Here is a 19,667-nt window from a genome sequence, read left to right on the forward strand (position 1 = left end):
CTTGTAAGATAAAAATAATAAAAAACAATATAAAAGGAATTTATTCAAACGTGGCGCTTTACCGTGGTAGTAACGCACTTCAGCACCAGAGGCGCTGGATTCTCGTGTTGCCAGTGATTTACTAGGGAATTATCACTTCTTAACCCTTACTGTTCTGTGTAGGGAGTAAGAGGGGGTGTTTGTGTGTGGTTTTTTGGCCCAAAAAACGCCGAATTATCATTAGTGAGTATCTAGAGCCTCGTAATCACAATTAGCGTAAAAACCGTACGGTTGAGTTAACATTTAATCAAAAAGACGCCACCAAATTGCTGCCATTGATTGATCTAGTGACCTGACTTGGGAACATTTCGTTGTGCTTGCCCTCCTGTCAATTGACAGTTTTCCAAAATACAAACATATCAACCGTTTTAATTTCATATTTTTTGGAAATGTCGTGTTTTAATTGCCTTTCGGACCGAAAACTCGACTCAGATTTGATAGATAAGGCCCTAGAGCGTGGCCAGAGACTTCGAAGTGCCTTGGTGCAGTCAATTCTGACCCATGACCCCTTTAACCTGGACGTGGTAGAGCCCCCAAGGCTTGATGATAACAAAATTCGGGCCTTTCTGCAGGGGGACCCCTTGTCTCGCCAGGAGGAGGTCTGGGCTCTTGAAACATTGCGGTCAATGTCAGCCACTGATCTTTGCAAAGTCACAGACAGGACCTACCGAAGTGAGGAACCGTGTGACTGTCTCACTTGCCACGAATATCGGGAGAAAGACCTGGATTGTGACTTAAAACGGGAAAATTCAAACGAAATCACCCAAAAAATTCAAGAACGATACATGAATGAGTTTGCCAGTTATGTCAAGTTTGTTGATTCGGTTAAAGTTAGTGTGAATAGTGTCTTGCTGAATGAAGCCGGGGACAAAAAAGTGTTAAATGGGTTGGTTAAAGACAAGGCGTCAAGTGTGGGCCAGACTTTTTTTCTTGAATATCAGATTCCCGAAATTATGAAAAATAATAAGGCGAAGTCGAAAATTGACTTTGGGAATGTAGTAAGGCTTTGTGCACGAAGGTCGCAACAAGTTATTAATTTTAAGCAAACTTCGGTCCACGACGTGGCCAATTTTAATCGTGTCAAGTTGGAAGATGCGATAATTACGTTCCGGTTAAGTTTTCGTAGTTTTAAGCAAAAACAACCGACTATGTTAGGAGTTGCGCATTTTAATTTTAGTTCGTTTCAAGTCTCTAAAAACTTTACTTGTAATCAGGAATTAACTCTACGATTGCACGGGAATGCCCCTATTGTTATCGGGGGTTTGAAAATATCGGTTCAGTTGGGCTGTGGCCGACTTTATTTCGGCAAAGAATTCATAGGTTTGTTGGCTCGTTTGTTAGTAATTTAATAAATTGTGGTTGGTTTTAGACGCAGTCACTAATAACAATAAAGAGAATTCAGTGGCTTTAGGGAGCGACGATTTGAGCAGTCCCGAGTGTAATATTCCCGAGACAATGTTAGATTTGTATTCTCCAAAAACCACACAAAAAACATTCGAGGCTTTTGTGCCGAAATTGTTGCCTAAAAGTAACCGAAAGCCGAGTTCGGTTAACCGACAACCCGATTCAGGGAAACCGATTACTCGGGACCCAAAATCAGCGAAAAAATCTGACAAAAAAACAGAATCGGTTCCTGAAATAGTGCCAGAAAGGCCGGTTTTGTTCGGTTTTATTTACGTTTCTGAGGCCCTTTTTAACCGAGAAGTGATGAATTCGTACTTGACTTGTCATATGTTTGCTTTGGACGAGGTTTCTAGCAGCAAATTGGTGGCTTTTGATTCGAATCCAATTTATAATTTTTCCCAGGTTTGCGATTAAATTTGTTGTGTAATTTTTGACTTGGGAATTTTAGCAAATTCCGCTGATTCTTGAGGAGGATTTTTTGCTCAAGTTGCGTGAGAATTTCATGGTCGTGGAATTTTTTGAAAAAGGGCAAGGGAAGGATTTTTTAATCGGACTTGCGAAACTTCCTCTACACCAGTTTTATCTGGCTTACAGGAATTCGGTCATTGTGAAGTATTTATCGGAAAGAAAAGTGAGTTTTTTACGAAATAAATTTTTATTTAACAATTTATGTAAAAAAAATTATAAAACTCGTTACCGTTTTGAAATCGGACCATAAGTATATTTTTTTATTTTTTATTTTTTTTAATAGCTTCCTGTAATTGGAGCTGACGGTTGGGAGTCGGTGTTTAGCCCCAGCAATGGTGAAGTGGTAGGTCAAGCGCAAATCCTCCTCGCTCTAGGTACGAAAGAACAGATCGAAAACCTCGAGAGTGAGCGAGGATTTAGGAAAAACACAGTCAAGGCAAAAACTCCCGTTAGGAAAAAAATTAATGTAGCAACACAATCCGAAATGGAGCCCCAAAAAGACAATGAACCGGTGGTTCCCACTCAAAAAACGAATCCAGTAGTCGAAACGAGCACAAACACCGAACCGGAAATGGAAGTCCGAAGTACTTCCGACCTACTCGATACGTTACAAAAGGCCTTATCCATCGATAACGTCAGAGAAAAAAATTATTTCCGAGCCCACATTGCAATAAACAGCGCTTTACATTTGCCCAGTCGTCGAAAATGCAAATCGAAAAAATCCAAAGGACGAAACGGCAAACACGAGGATATCCTACCGAGTACTTACGTCACATTTGAGTGTTTTAAGGGCGAATTGAAAATGACTCAAATCGTACCCAAAAATACCTCACCCAAGTGGGACTTTAGCTGCGATGTTTCTTTACCGCTGGAGTATTTAACAGACGTGAGTGAGCAAATCACACAGTGTGATTTTTTTATTGTTTTCGTTTTTCAGAATCAGAAATTTTTGGTGTTCAAAGTTTGGCGCAAATCGACCAATACGACAATGACACCGAACATGCAAGTCGATCACGTGATCGGTTTCGCGACCGTTGATTTGACCGTGTTGGCTGCCGGATTGCCAAGTGTGCAAGGGTGGTTCAATATCAACGATTTGTCGAAAAAATGCAACGGACAAATTAATGTAAGTCCAAATTGGAATAATTAATTAACAAAATTTGCATTTAATTTAGATTCACGTGACTCCGTTGGAAAATGTGATAAAATATCGTCCGCAAGAATGCTGCGAGGGTGAGTCTTCGAGTCCTTCACAGCCCCCCGAAGCCCCCTTCGAGCCTGGTGAGCTTCTGGGGCGCGCCCTCAAGCGAAAATTCACCGAATTGGACGAAATCACACAGAGATTAAGACTGCGCCTTTCAAAAGTCACAAACGACGAATCAGATACTTCGAATGATGAAATCGCCGATGAATTTGAACGCGATATTAACACACTTTGTGTGGAGGATGATTTCGACATGGTCGATTTTGAGAAGGAAGCCCAGAAATTTAACTTAAACCACACGAAAGATTCTGAAGTCGGATTATTACAAACTGATGAGAATTTGGTCGAAAACAAGCAAAAAATCGACCATTTATTGGAGAAATTGAGCTTGATTTCTGGCGAAATGTCCAGTAGATATGTATCAGGGTGTTCCTATGACGCAGAAGCGATTTTAAACGAGTTAGATAGTGGTTCAAGGCCGAATTTGCACTCGGGGGTTTCGTTCAATCGGGAGATGTCTGAAAGGTTTGGAGGTTTTGACAGTGAGAGGTCAGGACCGGAGGGAGAGGGACAAAGCAATATTGTTAAAAGTGATCAACATTTAATATAAAGGTCTAAATAATTTTCCAAGCGTAATTTTTTGTTGATTTTTTGTGGTGGAAGTAAACGTATCGCAGCAGACGTGCCTTCGTGGTTGTGGGCAAATGAACAGTTGCGGATTTTCTGAAAGTAGGTACAGTCACACAAAATCAAAATGACGTAAACAAAACTTTACAAAAAATGACGTGTTCAAAAACACAAAATTGACTGAATTTTACCCAAATTTGGCAATTTTTCACACAGTTATGGTAACATACAAAAAAATTAACATTTTCCGATTATTTTCGTCATTTCACGACTGACTCTTAAGGAGACTAGGTTAAATCACTCGAAAAAAAACTTACGTAGTGCTAGACTTGGTCGTTTTTCGGTCTTCTTTAGCGAATTCTCGTAAAGAACTGAGTTTAACAACACTTTTACAATTAATTTCCTATTGAGAAACGAGCAAAATTAAATTAATTTCGTTATTTTTGAGATATTTGAAAAGGTAGTAAGGATAACACCATTCTTAATAACAAAATTTTGTTTTTTCATATTTATTTTTGACGCAATTTGGTAATAAAACTAAAGCGATTAAAATGTCACAAAATTCGACATATTTTTTCCGAAAAAAACTAGTTTAGGAACACAGTAGACGTATGTTTTTGAGGCGTCATTTTCATTTTGGGTGACTGTACCTGGAACGTATTTAATTCCTTTTCGTTGTACAACTCCCTGCCTCTTTTTTCCTCCTCCCAGCACAAATGGCACAAAAAAACGGTATAATCTTTGTGCCAATAATCCCCAGCACAAATTTGCTCGCACTTAACGCAAGCATCACTCGGTCTATCAACACAGATAATTTCAATTGACGAAATCATGCTCGGACGCCCGAAATTATACATAAATCTGGTCCTTCTACACTTTTTCGAGGCAATATCGTAAGTACCCGGCCTACAACACAACACTAACCCCAAATAATTGAAAAAATACCAACCCTGGTAGCTTATGCTCAATGGTGGTCAGCCGTCGCGTCTTCGACCCAAACGGGGCCCCGCCTTGTCGCTTCGCCCCCACTGCGCCCCCCGGGTTGTACCTCGTGGGCGACGGCGTGCGCATGAAAATCTTGTCTTTGAACCTGGGGTCGTCGCTGGCCAAGGGCCCCACACCCTTATTGCTCCTGATTTTGTTGACGAGGCGGTTGAGGGCGCAGTTGTACTTTTCCGTTTTGTAGTGGCCGGGGCCAGTAAGGGGGTTGTTTTCGGGGGCTGCCATCTTCTGGAAGGGGGAGAGGCTCTTGCCGATGGGGGCTGTGTTGCGGGCGAGCTTCGAGCCGAAGCAGATGGGGTGTGGGGGCTTACGCTCGACCACATAGTCGAAGTCTTCTGGCATTTTTGAGAGGGGAGATGTTGCGTGTGTGGGGGTTGATTGTGTCGTGACTTGGGGCAGATTTGAATTTATTATTGATATAATGCGGGGCAGGGCCGGGCTTGGCCCTGTGACCCCGTTACTTACCGTCGAACATGACAGGAAAAAATGACAACACGTTGCATAAAATATTTATTTGAGTTTAAGTACAAAGCGGGTTATTTTACGCCAAGTGGCTGGTTTATATAAAATTACACTAAAACCGAATCGTTTTATCACAGAACGGTATTTTTTCTATTACTAATAATTTTATGAAGAAAGTACGGTGATTATGAAGTGTTATGGCGCTCTCATCTGGAATGATTTGCCAGACTTGTCACAAATACTGCGTCGCTTCTGACTGTAAAGAATTGTGGAAATACTGTACAATAGTTAATATAATATCAAATCTATGGGCGATTACATAATAAAATATATGTAACAAAAGTCTACTAGTTTCTATAAAACACTTTATTGCTTCTTGCCGATCTTCGTTTTTATCACATCCCAGACTCTGCAATGCCTTCGTCATCTGCGCAAAATAAAACACAATTAACAACAAGAAAAAATTATTTAGTTTTGTCAGACGGGAAAAAGGAGGGACCTGTTGAATGTAATCGATCGCATGCTTTGAGTCATTCAAAGGAAACACGAACCGGAATAAATTACATAATTCAGAACTAATGCAAGGACAAAGAAACGGATAATATCCGACCAGAGTTTATCATTTTATTTATTTGAAGTCAGAATTGGGACAGGGTGTTAAAAAAGTAACAAATATTTATCAAAACGCTGCGAAATCAAGAAAATGTTGTAATTCCAAATACCTAAAAAAAGATAAATAAACCTTAAATATTTAGCATTAATTTTTAACACCCTGGACAATTTGCGATAGTTTTGTCATACTTTTTTATTTTTATACACAGACATTTTTTTAACAGAAGTAGAAATAGGCACTAATCTACGAGTCGTGCAGGCCCATGCTTAGTAAAAAATGTGTTACCGGCTAAAGCGTTAAGTGCAGCCAGGTGTACGGTTAATCTACCTTTGTTTCTCCCCTGTGCCTAAAGACGGCCCAACAGTAGCGCCGTTTCCACCAACACCTTTGCCTGAACCACAGAATAGCAGCTTTTTACATCGACTAAACAAGTGTGTTACCATTTCTGCATACACACCAAAATCGCATTTACAGTTCGAGATTGCGGAAATTTACAAAACCCTCCACCAACTCACCTTCAAATCCTTGATTTTCGTGAATTTCACGCGGTGATCCGGACAGTTCTTTGCCCTCCAGCACGGCCAAAAGGCACTGGTGGATGCAAATGTACTGCTGTTCGGTCTGTACCATCCAGACACGCTCCTTACGCATTGCGTACACGATACCGAAGATGTCCACGTAGTCCGAAACGAGGATCTGCTGCAGGATGCGGTCCAGGCAAATGAACGTGCCGGAACGGCCCACTCCGGCACTAAATAATTCAAAATCAATTTATTTTTCTTAATAATACAAAATAATTACAATACCTGCAGTGGACAACAATCGGGCGTTGATCCGAACCCACTCTCTCCCGAAACGCACGGACGAAACGTACGAGGGTGTGAGGGGGGTTCGGGACACCGAAGTCAGGCCACGTGGTGAAGTGGAAGTGGCGGATCACCCTCTGTTGGTCACCCTGTACAAAAATCAAACTTTAATTAATTTCCGGCAATTTTGAGAGGGTTCCGAACGTACTGTAATTTTGCACAGTTACGTAAAGTCCGTGAAAATGCGATACTTTAACAAATACGGTATGGCTATTGAAAACCGATGATAATTTGTTTTTATTTGGAAAATTTTCTTTTAATAATAATTTTAACAACTCACCCGACACACCATGAACTCGGAAATGTTCCAGTCAGGATACCGAGTTTCGTTCAAAATTTGCACCGAAATGTCCCCATAGTACACAGGCATGGACTCGTAGGGCCAATAATGGTCGCACTTTTCGCGCCCTTTTTCCACACACCGTGTCAACATGATAATAGCCCTTGAGTTCGACTCCCAAACCATCCGCCAGAAGTCGTCACGGGTTGAATGTAACGGCCCTTGGGTCACTATAAACTCGCGCGGGGAGTTATAGCCCTGGAATAATAGTTATGTTGTTTAATGTTTGCCAAAACGAGTGAGCGCGGCTAATTTGTGTTGGAACCTGCATTACCGGCACATAGTTGGCGTTGATGTAGTCGGACCCTTCTTCGTCGTCCACTGGCTGGAGTTTGAACCTTGAGTGGTCGTAGGGCAGGATGTTTGTGAAGCGGTTCTTCGGCCTGTTGCAGGGCAGGTCGGCAAAAGTCGCCGGTTGGTCTCTCCCCACATGCTTGAGTTCTTCGAACTCTTCACTGAACCGAAAGTCCGAATCGGCCGACATCAGTCGGTAGTGGTTGGCGAAGCTGTCGATTCGGACCGGTCGACTGGTCTCAATTACCGAATCCGGAAGCGACATGTTGTCGTTTGTCCGCGTGTCGGTGGCCTTCCGAGCTGATCTTCTCCGTCTTATGTAGATGATAACCAAGAAGAGGATGCCGAAGAGGATCAGTGGAATCAAAACTCCGAGTATTATATTCGTGTTGTCTTGATCTGAAACGCACACAACACTATTTATAACTTTGGCTTTTCTCGAAATTCTATTTTTAAGCCATTCCCGCGAGATCTTAAGCGCGAACTAGTGGCCACACTTAATAATTATCGATTATTTCTATTTTTGCGCGGATCAATTCAAGAAACTTACCGAACATCCTTAACAGTCCTTGGGTGCGTCAACAAATCGATACAATACAAAAATATTTACGCTTTATCTCTGATTAAAAAAACAGGGGCGTAGCGAACGCTGCAACAATTAGAGGAGGCCTAACTACAGTATTCGTCTATTGTTTTTGATAGCACACTTATTTATCCTTCTCGTAACAATAAAAAAAAGTTACGGAAAGTCTCTTGCCTTATTTTATAATTTTCTCTTTTTCAACTTTTTTATTTTGTGTTCGTATTTTTTTTTGTTGCTTTTGAATTAAGTCAAATTTATCTTTTCTTATTACTATTCAACAAGAAAAGGGCAAAAACGATTACACTGAGCCTGTGATTAGGATCTAGAGAAAAACAATCTTAAAAAAAGGCAAAAATAATGCCATTTCCAAGCAAAATTTCGCAAGAAAAAAAAAAGAAAAATAATTTCTGAGAAAAAAAAAATTAAAAAAAAAATTTTGAATTATAAAATAAGCTACAGAAACACGTTACTTTCGATCATTATTGAAAAATATTCGCTCTAATAAAGATAAATTAAAAATATTCCATTTGACGTAAATTTATGATCATTCTAAATTTGTCTTCATTTTTGTTCTACGATTCATAAAAAATAAAAAAATAGAAATAGTTCTACAATAACTTGTAGCCCCTTTAATTATTTATTTTTAGTAAAATTTTGTGACAATCGTGTCAAAATTGTCCAAATAATGCGAATAAAACAACTTGATCTCAAGTTTTTGTTTACTTATCTAGCAATAAAAAATCATCAAGATCACAATAAGCGGGAATTTATATCAAAACTACGTTTATTTAACGTAAAATTGTCCGAGGATTCCAAATCTGTCTCCCTTTTTGTTCTCCGATTGTTGGTTTTGAAGATATTAGGCGAAAAAAGGTCGCTTTTTTATTTTTTCAATCAATCACCAAAATACTTAAATATAAATAAAATTAAATAATAGAAATTGATCTAAAACGGCTTGTGGTCCTTTTTATTTATCAAATAATTAATTATTTATTTACAAATAACATTTTAGGACAATCGTGTTAAAATTATGCAAATAATCTGAATAAAACAAGTTGATCAAAAATTTTGTTTACTTATCTAGCAATAAAAAAATCATCAAGATCACAATAATCAAACATTGGTGTCAAAACTATGTTTATTTAACGTAAAATTGTCCGAGGATTTCAAATCCGTTTCTCTTTTTGTTCTACGATTCTGAGTTTTGAAGATATTTGACGAAATATGGTCATTTTTTATTTTTCCAATCACCCAAAAAAATAAAAAAAATAGAAATTGATCGAAACACATGTTGTAATCCCTTTTTATTTATTAATTATCTATTTCCAAGTATTTTTGGGACAATCGGATCAAAATTATTCATATAAATCCGAATAAAACTATTTTTTCCGAAATTTTACCTAACAATAAAAAAATTATTAATGTCACAATAACCAAATGACTCGTAGTTTTCGAGATTTTAAACTAAATACGGTCACGTTTCATTTTTTCATTATCAAAACATTAAAGAAATAATAGGATTAATTTTTAAACTTCCATAACAAAAGCATTCAAGCGAAGAGTTTGTTTGACTTTAATTGAATATTATAAAAAAAATCAACTGTATTTTTATTCATATGAAAAAAATCAAGACATGCCGAGTATATGCATAACAGCTTCAAGTTGTTACAATTTTTTTTTCAATTTACTTAGTTAAAGAAAGAAACATAATGATAAAAAGTAACGCAGCTTTGTTTTTATCAAACATTAACGCTTTCTCCAGCCTGATCATTTTTTGAAATAATATAATTTATCTTGAATAAGCATAATACCACTTGTATTTTTGTTTATTTTCCGTAATAAGCCAATAAATCCTGGTCCAGTGCTAGCTACGCCACTGCAACCCAGCAAAACCCACCTGTCTGAATGGGAAAACTGTACCCCGTATCAGTGAACTTATCAGGCGCTGTAAAAGCCCGTATTTTCACCCGATAAGTGGACCCACTCTTGAGCGCTCCATTACAATACCCCACTTGTCGTATGTCGCAACTTTCGGCCCCAATCGTAAAATCCTCAACCGAACTGTTAAAGAACGGAAAATACGGCTCCGAAACTTGATACGGCGGCCACACAGAATACGCCTGAACGTCCCTCCAGCTGGGCATTTCCAACCCAGAGGCATTTTTCGAATAATCCTCCGCCACAATAATGGCATATGTGGTCACAGGCCCGTTCACATCACTGAAATAATTCTTCCTGAACCGAATTTGAATCGTCGTGGAGCTTCGGCGCACTTCGGTCGGGACCGCCCTCGAATTCGGAACGGGGGGTTCCCGGATCGGCATTTTCTGCTTCCAGACTCTCTCAGGTCCAAACCCGACTTTCGTCTCCCCTTGGATGCGGAAAACGTAGGTTTTCCCGGGTAATAACTGCCGGATTTTTCCCTTGAATTCGTTCGGCTTGAAGTCGAGTGATTGTGTGTTGGAGGAGCCTTCCAGTCCGTAAGTTATGGTGAACTTGCGGATGACGCCGTTCTGCTCGGTCTGAGGGAGCGACCACTCGAAGGAAATGCTACTGGGTTGGATATCGAAGGGTTCGAAACGTTCCACTCGGCCTGGGACCGATTCCTTGGTCGTGAAAATGCCCGAAACTGGGCTTGATTGGCGCAAAATGCTCGACTCGGTGCCGCTTCGCACCATCACTGTGAACGTGTAGTTGCGGTGGGGTTTGAGCTCGGTGATGGTGATGGTGTTCTGGAGGGTGAGGTTGTGGATGAGGGTGTTTTCGAAGGTGAGGTATTGGACTTCAAAGGCGTTGAATTCGCCACGTGGGGACGCCCAGGAGAGGGTTATTTCCGTGTCGGAGATGGAGGTCGCGTTGATGCCGGTGATGGGTTCTGGGTCTGAAAGATTAGGAACGATTTGTCAAACCTCCACCTGGTTCTTGCTGGACAAATTAGTTATTAATTTGACTCTAATTAGAGCAATCTTTAATGTAACATGTATTACTGGTTGCCTATTGTAAGCGTAAAATTTGTAATATCAGTCAAAAAATGTAGAGGTGTTGTTTTATTTTACGTTAATAACTGCACTTACAAAGTCTATCCTGGCGCTGCAAGGGCTGACTTTCGACCCCTTGACTGACCGTCCATACTGTAATATTGTACAGTCGGCCTGGCACTAATCCGGTGAAAGTAACAAATCGGTCCGTGTCATTCCAGGCTTTTTCCTGGTCAGGAATATTAGTATCCGACAGTGAAAATCGGTAAAAATCGAACTTGGACGAAGCTGAAGGAGTCGGTGTATACCTCAAACTTATAGTGTCTGTCGATTGTTGATTGGTCACCACCACGACTTCTGATTGGATCAAAGGCACTAAAAACAAGTTACAGTCACCGGAAACCAAAAAAACATTCGTATTAACTTGTCCTGATTGTTAACACCGTCTTGTCACTTTCCAATCCATTCGAAATCGCTTTGATATCAAACGTGTACTCAACCCCTGGCATTAAATCACTGACCAGTAGTCTCACAGGCCCAGTTCCATTCTCGCTCTGACTCACATTCCGGGAGTAGATTTCCGATTCGTTCCCGGATTCCCACCATCGAACAACGTACGTTTCGACTCTTCCTTCAGGACGTGGCCATTCCAGAGTCACATTATTCGAATCAACCAAACGTGCAATGTTTGATGCTGGATTTGGTCGAACTGTGTGATTCATTTGTTGTGGTTCGTTACTTTCCAAACCGTAACTAACTGTATTCACTTGAATCGTGTACCGTTCGCCGGGAGTCATGTCGGTAACTTCGGCTTCTGTATTCTGGACTGCTGGTAATCGCACCCAATTTCTATTGGTGTCGGTGCGGTAGCGAATAGCGTATTCGGAAATGAGCGAATCGGTGGGGGCCAGCCACTGGACCAGGACCGAAGTGGTCGTGGTTTTCTCGATTGTCATGTTCTTGGGCGGACGGGGGACTAAACAATTTGTTAGTATAAAAAAACAACATTAAATGTAAAAAAAAATCACAAAACTGTTAAAATAAATAAAAATGCAAGCTCGATTCGCTCCATTTTGTTACATTGTCACACAAACTTGATGCAGAAGTTCTTCAATACTTTTAAACCAAATAAAAACGCTGAATTAATCAACAACTTTATTGAAATCAGTTGTTTTCTTGCTCAAAAATGTTACAAATCGCTGTTGAAAACCCGAGATTTTAGACGATTTCTTATCTTTTTTGGATAAAAACGCTTAATTTTAAGCAATTTCTTGCTTAAAAATGAAAAAACTCTGAGAAATAACTAAAAACGGCTTGTTTCAGACGATTATTTGTTGAGAAATGAAAAAACTTTCATAAAACAGACTGAAAACGCCTTATTCTAGCTCAAAAGAGCGGTTTATGCACCAGTTTGAATAAAAAAACGCCTAATTTTGGACAATTTATTGCTTAAAAATGAGAAAACTCTGTGAGAAATGGCTAAAAACGGCTTATTTCAGACAATTATTTGCTGAGAATTGAGAAAACTTTCATAAAATACACTGAAAATGCAGCTCAAAAGAGTGGTTTATGCACCAGTTTGGATAAAAACGCTTAATTTTGGGCAATTTCTTGCTTAAAAATGAGAAAACTCTTTGAGAAATGGCTAAAAACGGCTTATTTCAGACGATTATTTGATGAGAAATGAGAAAACTTTCATAAAATAGACTGAAAACGCTTTATTCTAGCTCAAAAAAACGGTTTATGCACCAGTTTAGATAAAAACGCTTAATTTTTGACAATTTTTTTACTCAAAAACGAGAAAACTCTTTGAGAAGTGGCTGAAAACAACTTTTCTGACTGGAAACAAAGATTTATGCAGCATTTTAGATTAAAAAAACGGTTGATTTCGAACAATTTCTGGTTAAAAAAACGAAAAAAACTCTCATAGAAAAGGCTGAAAACGGCTTAAACGGCACAAAAATTGGTAAACTTCCAGATTGTTCGAAAAATAATAAAGACAGTGGCTACATATTAATTTTAAACAACAATAACTTCAATTTTTTATTACCAGTTAAATTTTTTTGAGAGACAATTAAAAATAAACCAAGTAAAGATATTTGCATCAACATTATACTGGTTTTTGCGCCAAAAAAACTTACAAACTGGCTGGAAATACTCGTGGGGTTCGCTCTTCAGGCCGTGCGAAATGGCGAAAACTTTGATCAGATAGCCAGCTCCCGGGTAAAGATTCGAGAGGATTATCCTGGAGTCATGGGTTGTCCTTATAATTTTATCATTGGTGTCGTTCCGGACACAGTGTAATTCGTATTTGTCTTGGCGTGAATTGACATCGCTCTTCCAGCTGATGTTGAGACCATCGACCATGGGTCTGAGGTCTTCAATTATGGGCGCGCTTGGTTGTGTAACCACATAGAGATAACTCTCATTCGACTCCATATCTTTAGAGAGCGCTTGGACAATGAGTGAATAATTCCGACCAGGCAGAAGCGTATCGAGCGTTATTTTGGTCTTGTTATTTGTCTTTATATTGTTACTATCACCGGTCGAACTCTCGACTTCGTGGTACGACACCAAGTAGTTGTCCTGGAAGCTGTGCGGGTTCGGACTCCATGATATGTTAACAATGCCGTTTTTAATATCACTTTCGGCATGCACATGCATCACAGGAAGCGGCTCTGAAATGGTGTTATTAACACAAAAAGTTGCGAAAAATCGTATACTGTACTTAAAGTCACTTCGGCCGTAGCAGGCCAGGAGGAGACTTTCCCAGAGACTGTTTTAACAGTCACACTGTAGGTTTTTCCAGGGTCTAGGTTTTCGCTGAACTCGTAAAACGTGGGATCGTCGCGCATTTTCGTGATCTGTTGCTTACTTTTCGTCGTTCCCACAAAAACGTGGTATTTATCGAACTCACTAAAATAATTCAATTGAAGAACTAACGTAAACATATGGCAAAAAACACAAAAAATGAAAAAAGCCAAACAAACACACACAACTTTTACCTTACAACTGCGTGTTTTTTGGCGGTATGAATGCTACAACCAGTCGAAAAATTCAATACATGATCTCCACTTTACCCGACTTACCTTTTACCATTGGGTTCCTCCCAGTGGACTTCAAACGAATACGAAGTAACGAGTCTAAAGGTTATTTTGGAGGGCCTTAAAGGCACAGTTCGGTATTGAGCAGTGGTAGGTGCCGAAATCTCATCTTCTGACATCGTTTGTACCGAAATATTGTAAGCCCGGCCTGGCACCAAGCCCTTAAAGGCCGCCTGAGCCGGCCCTGGAGGCTCACCCTCTTTCTCCACGTACAGTATACTGTCATTAGCATCAGGAGGGTCAATTGAGACTTTATAATGCGTGTAAATAGCGGCAGGATAAGGGGGCTGCCATAAAACAAGCAAAGTTGTCTCGTTCCGGAACCACACGATAAATTTCCCCGGAGTGTTCGGTTCTGTGCAAAAAATTACAAACAAATCGCCAAAAAAAAACACTCACTTGTAGTAAAATTTCGTGACGTGTAGGCTGCACTTTCCTTATTTTCAAACACCGTGAACGCTTGCACTTGATAGGTGGCCCCCGGTGTGAGCTCCTTGAGGAGGTAGGAGTTGTTATCAACATGGTCAATTGTCAGAGTTTGGGGTTTGGCCTCTGGTACGTTATTCAGACAGTTGATTTTGAGTTTGAAGCTGGAGTAGCTGCCTTGTGTTGGCGGACTCCACGAAATCACCGCAGATTTACCACTGCGGACGCTAACCGAGAGATTCGAGGGCGGGTCCGGGACTGGAAATAAAACAGTTAGGTTTAACCGATTTTAAAACGCCTTCCAACCGGTTGTAAAATTCGCAGTCCAGGTGAGCGTATTGTGCGTGGAGTTGGAGTAATAGAGCCTGAAGTCGTACTTGGTGCCTGGTAAGGCTTGCGAGAACTTGATCACGTCCTGGATGTCTTTGGAGGCGATGGTGGTGTTGGGGGCGGGGTGGCCGAAAGGGGGGTAGTAGTCCAGGCGGTAAATCACCCCTTCTTGGCCCAAATTGCCCGGAATGTGGATGACAAGTTCCGCCGTTTGCACCAACTGCCAAACAATGAATTGATTTCATGCTCAAGACTCGTTTTCATGCACTTCTTAATAATAGAGCGTGAAATATGAATGTTTGAATGCGGAAATTCGTGGCCCACTTTTCTTCACGGTTACGTAAGTTTCATCCGCTAATTGTTCAAGTTTTTGATAAAAACACGGTCTGCTTACAAGCTATATTATTGTTTAGTTTAGGAAAATGTAATTCATTGAACTCGTAAAACGTAAGTAATTATTACAATTTATTCATGTATATGTATTAGGTAATTACAAAATGATAAAAATTGACTTTAATTCGCAATTGTGGGCAATTTCTAAACTCGATGGTTTATGTAATTTTGTACTTAATGTATTTAATTTTCTTCCAATAAATTCCGCGACCGAAAATCTATCCTTTTATTGCCTAGTTAAAGGTAAAGAACTTTAAATAACTGCATGTAAGTTTATTTTAACGAGAATCAGGCCTAGATTTTGAGTTACAATAATAAACTAAAAAAGTTCTAAGCACTCATGAATTGATAATTTAATGAATGGTGACAGTTACTCGAAGCGCCCTCAGTTTTGCTCCAGCGTACTATTTTTTGGGTACGGAAAATCCCGGAATTCGTCTCCTAACTTATAGTCCTCCGTAGCCTGAACAAGCAGGTTTCGAGCACAGTTCGCAAAAACTGTAAGAAAATTTCCATTCCCTTCCTGGTTTCAAAACCGTTTCCAATCGAGCCAGAACTTGAGCAAGCAGCAAGTGTGAATATTAATATTAAAAATTGCGATTTTGCAAGCACGACCGGATTTTGTTTCCCCCAAGGTGAATCGATCGTCCTCGTCAAAATCCCGCCATTCATGAGCAAAATTAATGCGCTTTCTACTAGTAAAGGTGGAAGGCTTTTTAACCGGAAGTGCATTCGCATGCGAGCGTTCCCCTCATCTCATCTTTGATTAAAATCCGACGTCTGGATAGCGTCTGGATCGATACGTAGTTTCCATGTGTGTTTTATTTTTAAGCTTTCCATAATCGACCTAAATGCGTTTTAAATATACAAAAAGGGGAGCGACATCACCGGATAATCATCCCATTCTGGCACACATCCAGAGAGGATTAATAATTCGGTTCCGCATGTGATGCGAATTTCGCATTATTATTATTAGAATTTATAGCCGAAATTTCCGTTCGGAGCGAAACAACTCTTCCTTTTCAAAAATTCATTTGAATTTGTAATCGAGTTAAGGAGGTAAACGGCCATGAATTTACCGCTTCGCCGAAATTAGTTTCGGTTTTTATTAGGATTCTAATTATTACCATGGCCGGACAAGGGCGAAATTATTCAATCTTCTGATTACTATTTTTATTTGAAATTCACGTTTGCAACGGTTTTAAATGGAATACATGCATGCGTTAGGTGTGTCCGGATTTGTCGTGACCGATTTAAATCGGTTTAGATTGTTGCTTCGCCTAGATATCAAAGAAAGTTACAACTAAATATACACACTGTTCAAACAATATCTGTACCACGTATGGGCGTAATAACACCATGACCATTAATTTAAATTAATCCTCAATAAATACTTTATAATTGGCGGTCGTGCACACAATTGGATTTATTATTCTCCCCTTTCAGACACTTCCATATACAGGGCTCGCCTTCAAATGCACAATACTTGTATGCATTATGTAACTTCTGTATTCGTTTCTACAACTTCTTTAACCGTATTCCCAGTGTTTTGGTAAATATGCAACGGTGTGCAAAAAATTATCGCGTAGACTTAACAATTTGCGTTCCACCACATATTTTTGCAAATGCTGCGAATACGGTTGAAGATACAAAAAAACTGTGGGGAACAAAATTGTAGAGAATTAAATTTCCTACAAAAAAGTCCAAAACACCGTATTTACATCTTTAACGGTTTAGGTATAAACTAACTTATCAATGCTTGACCATCGCAAATCCGTCGCTTGGGCGTCTTTAAACGACTTTGGGGCCTAAATGGTTGAAGATAGAAATGTGGTCTCGCAGACTTTTTTGTAGGAAATTTAATTCTCTACAACTTTGTTCGTTACACTTTTTTTGTATCTTCGACCGTATTCCCAGCGTTTTGATAAATATGCGACGGTGCGCAAAAAAATGTCGCATACAATCATCAATTTACGTTCCACCTCATACGGTTGAAGATACAAGAAAAGTGTAAGAAGCAAAGTTGTAGAGAATTAAATTTTGTACGAAAAAGTCCAAAACACCATATTTCTATCTTCAACGGTTTAGGTATAAACTAACTTATCAATGCTTGACCATCGCAAATCCATCGCTTGGGCGTCTTTAAACGACTTTGGGGCCTAAATGGTTGAAGATAGAAATATGGTCTCGCAGACTTTTTTGTAGGAAATTTAATTCTCTACAACTTTGTTCCTTACACTTTTTTTGTATCTTGGACCGTATTCCCAGCGTTTTGTTAAATATGCGACGGTGCGCAAAAAATGTCGCATAGAATCATCAATTTGCGTTCCACCTCATACGGTTGAAGATACAAAAAAAGTGTAAGAAGCAAAGTTGTAGAGAATTAAATTTTGTACAAATAAGTCCGCGACACCATATTTCTATCTTTAAAGGTTTAGGTATAAATTAACTTTCCAATACTTGACCAAAGCCAAAATGAAGCAAATCCGTCGCTTGAACGACTTTGGGGCCTAAATGGTGGAAGATAGGAATATGGTCTCGCTGACTTTTTTGTAGGAAATTTAATTCTCTACAACATTCTTCTTAACATTTCTCTTGTATCTGTAACCGAATTCGTAGAATTTTGAAAAATATGGAACAGAGTGCAAATTGGTAAAGTTTACGAATTTTTTAAACATAGTTTAGGATAAATTTTTTGCTTTATGTTTCTGTCTTTCTATTGAGAATGCTCTATCTGCCTGTATTTTTTTGTTTGTGTTGTGCTAATAGTTACATAAATATCCCACTTTTTTTTAATTCATTGCTCCCTCTGCGCCTTCTGGCTACTTTAACAGCAGAACTAGGGAAGAGGGAACGTTTTATTTGTACGTCATTTCGTATCCTAGCCTTTAGGTATCCATAGTCTGGGGTAAAAGCTGGGAATTGAAACAAGCAACTTGTAAATTTCTAATCACCTCATTATGAAACCTCCACAAATAAGCGACAGTAGAGTAAATAAATCACTAATGGGTTTCAAGAGCTGAAAGCGCTTGAAATTTCACCTTCGCCAGGGCTATAGTTAATTTTCTCTACTCTTGAATTCCATTTTTATGCATCATTTTGCACAATTGAATGCTATCGTGTTCGTAGAACTCATTTCAAGTCATGAACTAAAAAAATACAGATTCGGGAACACCTCTGATATGTTTCGCTTTTAATTTTGATTCTTTTAGTAACAGCTTTGACCTTTTCAATTTTTGATGTCTCATGATTCGCCCACATTAGTCATTTCGGTTAAAGTAAATTATCTAACGGCTCCAACCCACAACAGCCATATTAAACCAAGTTTTATTAATTCGTTAACTGCACAACAATTAAATTAACTCGGCAAAATTTTCAAAACAAATAGTGTGTTTATTTGTGAAGAGTGAAACTTTATTTCCGTTCCAATTATTTCCGCAAAAATATTAATAAAAACTGTAACAAAGTCTGTAAACCTTGACGGTTTTCCTTCATGCGAAAAATTATCAAACGCGGCTTTTATCACTACAACTAATTAACAACAAATAGTGTGTTTTAACGGCTTGCGCTCTAAATTCTAATGTCGTTTAAATTGATCTGAATTTCTTGACTTGGTGCCAACAGTCCGTTATCTTTAGCACCACCTGTAACACCAGTGGGTGGTCCCCCCGAGAAGACAACTCCTTCGGTTGGTGATATCACCGAAAATTTCCTCTTGTTGGTAAACAAAACCAATTGGAAAGTGCCTCGAAGGCCAAATGGCAAGCCGAGACAATTGGCACACTTACATAATGCATAATTAATAATTAATTTAAATACGCTTCGCGAAAAACCGACTTTCTTCTCATTACTTGTGGAAAAAATCTTTATATTACGTGAGCAGCTCCGGCTTAGCCGCATATGCTCGTTTTTTCAATGCTAAGCGAGAACCGTGGAACCAGGACGTCGCAACATGTGTCGGAAACACCAAACAATAAAAGAAGCGACAATAGAACCATAACACGTACCTTGACTGACCCGAATAAAGCTGCACCAAGCAAAAAAACGACACTGGTCATGGCAATAACAACAACAAACAACAACAACAAATAAAAAACATACACATACACACACACAAATAATTTAATATAACAATATAGGGTAGAGAAGAGACAGGTACGGTGGATTCAAATGGGGGCGATGCGCGGGATACGAGGCATAATTATGTCCGGTATGGGGGCTCTGTATCAATTGAGATGCATCCGTGATGGCATTACACGACACGCACTCACGGTTACGCTCTTCTACGCCATTATTGCATTTGACAATAACCCGAAACGAAATGAGGAAACTTTCAAAGAGGACCTCGCCAAGGAGTAGAGAGCAGCACCTGCGAGCCAGCGTGACAACAAACGCAACAGGTGGGGGCTCTACACGAATCCGAGCCCCTGGCCTATAGGCCACCAGCAATTAGCGATACAAATTATCTAGTGCTCGGCGATTATCTTATCTAATCCATATTTTTAATAATTTTCTCTAATTTATTGACTTTTTG

The 19,667-nt window shown here is 39.4% G+C and overlaps 3 protein-coding genes across 5 annotated transcripts; 1 reads left to right on the plus strand and 2 right to left on the minus strand.

The window, feature by feature from the left end:
- Positions 1–94: 94 nt before the first annotated feature.
- LOC663764 (uncharacterized protein) lies at positions 95–3,740 on the plus strand. The gene is made up of 7 exons (XM_008193493.3): positions 95–222; positions 1,254–1,359; positions 1,409–1,845; positions 1,892–2,074; positions 2,195–2,797; positions 2,849–3,037; positions 3,087–3,740. Exons 3-7 carry the CDS (start codon positions 1,495–1,497, stop codon positions 3,723–3,725), a joined length of 1,965 nt encoding a protein of 654 aa, XP_008191715.1. The 5' UTR covers positions 95–222; positions 1,254–1,359; positions 1,409–1,494; the 3' UTR covers positions 3,726–3,740.
- LOC103312559 (uncharacterized protein) lies at positions 3,700–5,347 on the minus strand. The gene is made up of 4 exons (XM_008193492.3): positions 5,210–5,347; positions 4,692–5,133; positions 4,393–4,648; positions 3,700–3,838 (listed from the first exon to the last, which is right to left on the minus strand). The coding sequence occupies exons 1-4, from the start codon at positions 5,217–5,219 to the stop codon at positions 3,710–3,712; spliced, it is 837 nt and encodes a 278-aa protein (XP_008191714.3). The 5' UTR covers positions 5,220–5,347; the 3' UTR covers positions 3,700–3,709.
- Positions 5,242–19,510, minus strand: Ptp10D (Protein tyrosine phosphatase 10D). Of its 3 annotated transcripts, XM_008193490.3 has the most exons (16): positions 19,141–19,510; positions 14,717–14,960; positions 14,384–14,668; positions 13,970–14,339; positions 13,886–13,918; positions 13,609–13,796; positions 13,022–13,558; positions 11,305–11,856; positions 10,977–11,255; positions 9,800–10,783; positions 7,300–7,718; positions 6,966–7,223; positions 6,626–6,774; positions 6,335–6,570; positions 6,147–6,264; positions 5,242–5,633 (listed from the first exon to the last, which is right to left on the minus strand). In XM_008193490.3, the coding sequence occupies exons 1-16, from the start codon at positions 19,189–19,191 to the stop codon at positions 5,630–5,632; spliced, it is 4,707 nt and encodes a 1,568-aa protein (XP_008191712.2). In that variant the 5' UTR covers positions 19,192–19,510; the 3' UTR covers positions 5,242–5,629. The 3 variants fall into 3 exon arrangements, with proteins under 3 accessions (XP_008191712.2, XP_008191713.2, XP_974913.3); XM_008193491.3 differs by lacking the exon at positions 13,886–13,918; XM_969820.5 differs by lacking the exons at positions 6,147–6,264; positions 13,886–13,918 and having other exon boundaries at positions 19,141–19,509.
- Positions 19,511–19,667: the final 157 nt, after the last annotated feature.

The sequence above is a fragment of the Tribolium castaneum genome, chromosome 9 (genome assembly GCF_031307605.1).
Source record: "Tribolium castaneum strain GA2 chromosome 9, icTriCast1.1, whole genome shotgun sequence".
In the NCBI taxonomy this organism is placed as follows: Eukaryota; Metazoa; Arthropoda; class Insecta; order Coleoptera; family Tenebrionidae; genus Tribolium; species Tribolium castaneum.

What these genes read in the sequence shown, in the direction of transcription:
- LOC663764 (XM_008193493.3), top strand. Translation starts at nt 1,495, where the DNA reads ATGTTAGATTTGTATTCTCCAAAAACCACACAAAAAACATTCGAGGCT. An exon ending in CAATTTATAATTTTTCCCAG is followed by an intron (nt 1,846 to 1,891) that starts GTTTGCGATTAA and finishes TGGGAATTTTAG; the next exon opens with CAAATTCCGCTGATTCTTGA. An exon ending in CGCTGGAGTATTTAACAGAC is followed by an intron (nt 2,798 to 2,848) that starts GTGAGTGAGCAA and finishes TTCGTTTTTCAG; the next exon opens with AATCAGAAATTTTTGGTGTT.
- LOC103312559 (XM_008193492.3), bottom strand. An exon ending in ATTGAGCATAAGCTACCAGG is followed by an intron (nt 4,649 to 4,691) that starts GTTGGTATTTTT and finishes GTTGTGTTGTAG; the next exon opens with GCCGGGTACTTACGATATTG. An exon ending in AGGAATTAAATACGTTCCAG is followed by an intron (nt 3,839 to 4,392) that starts GTACAGTCACCC and finishes ACCTACTTTCAG; the next exon opens with AAAATCCGCAACTGTTCATT.
- Ptp10D (XM_008193490.3), bottom strand. Translation starts at nt 19,191, where the DNA reads ATGACCAGTGTCGTTTTTTTGCTTGGTGCAGCTTTATTCGGGTCAGTC. An exon ending in CCGATTGTTGTCCACTGCAG is followed by an intron (nt 6,571 to 6,625) that starts GTATTGTAATTA and finishes TGAATTATTTAG; the next exon opens with TGCCGGAGTGGGCCGTTCCG. An exon ending in CGAAAATCAAGGATTTGAAG is followed by an intron (nt 6,265 to 6,334) that starts GTGAGTTGGTGG and finishes GTGTGTATGCAG; the next exon opens with AAATGGTAACACACTTGTTT.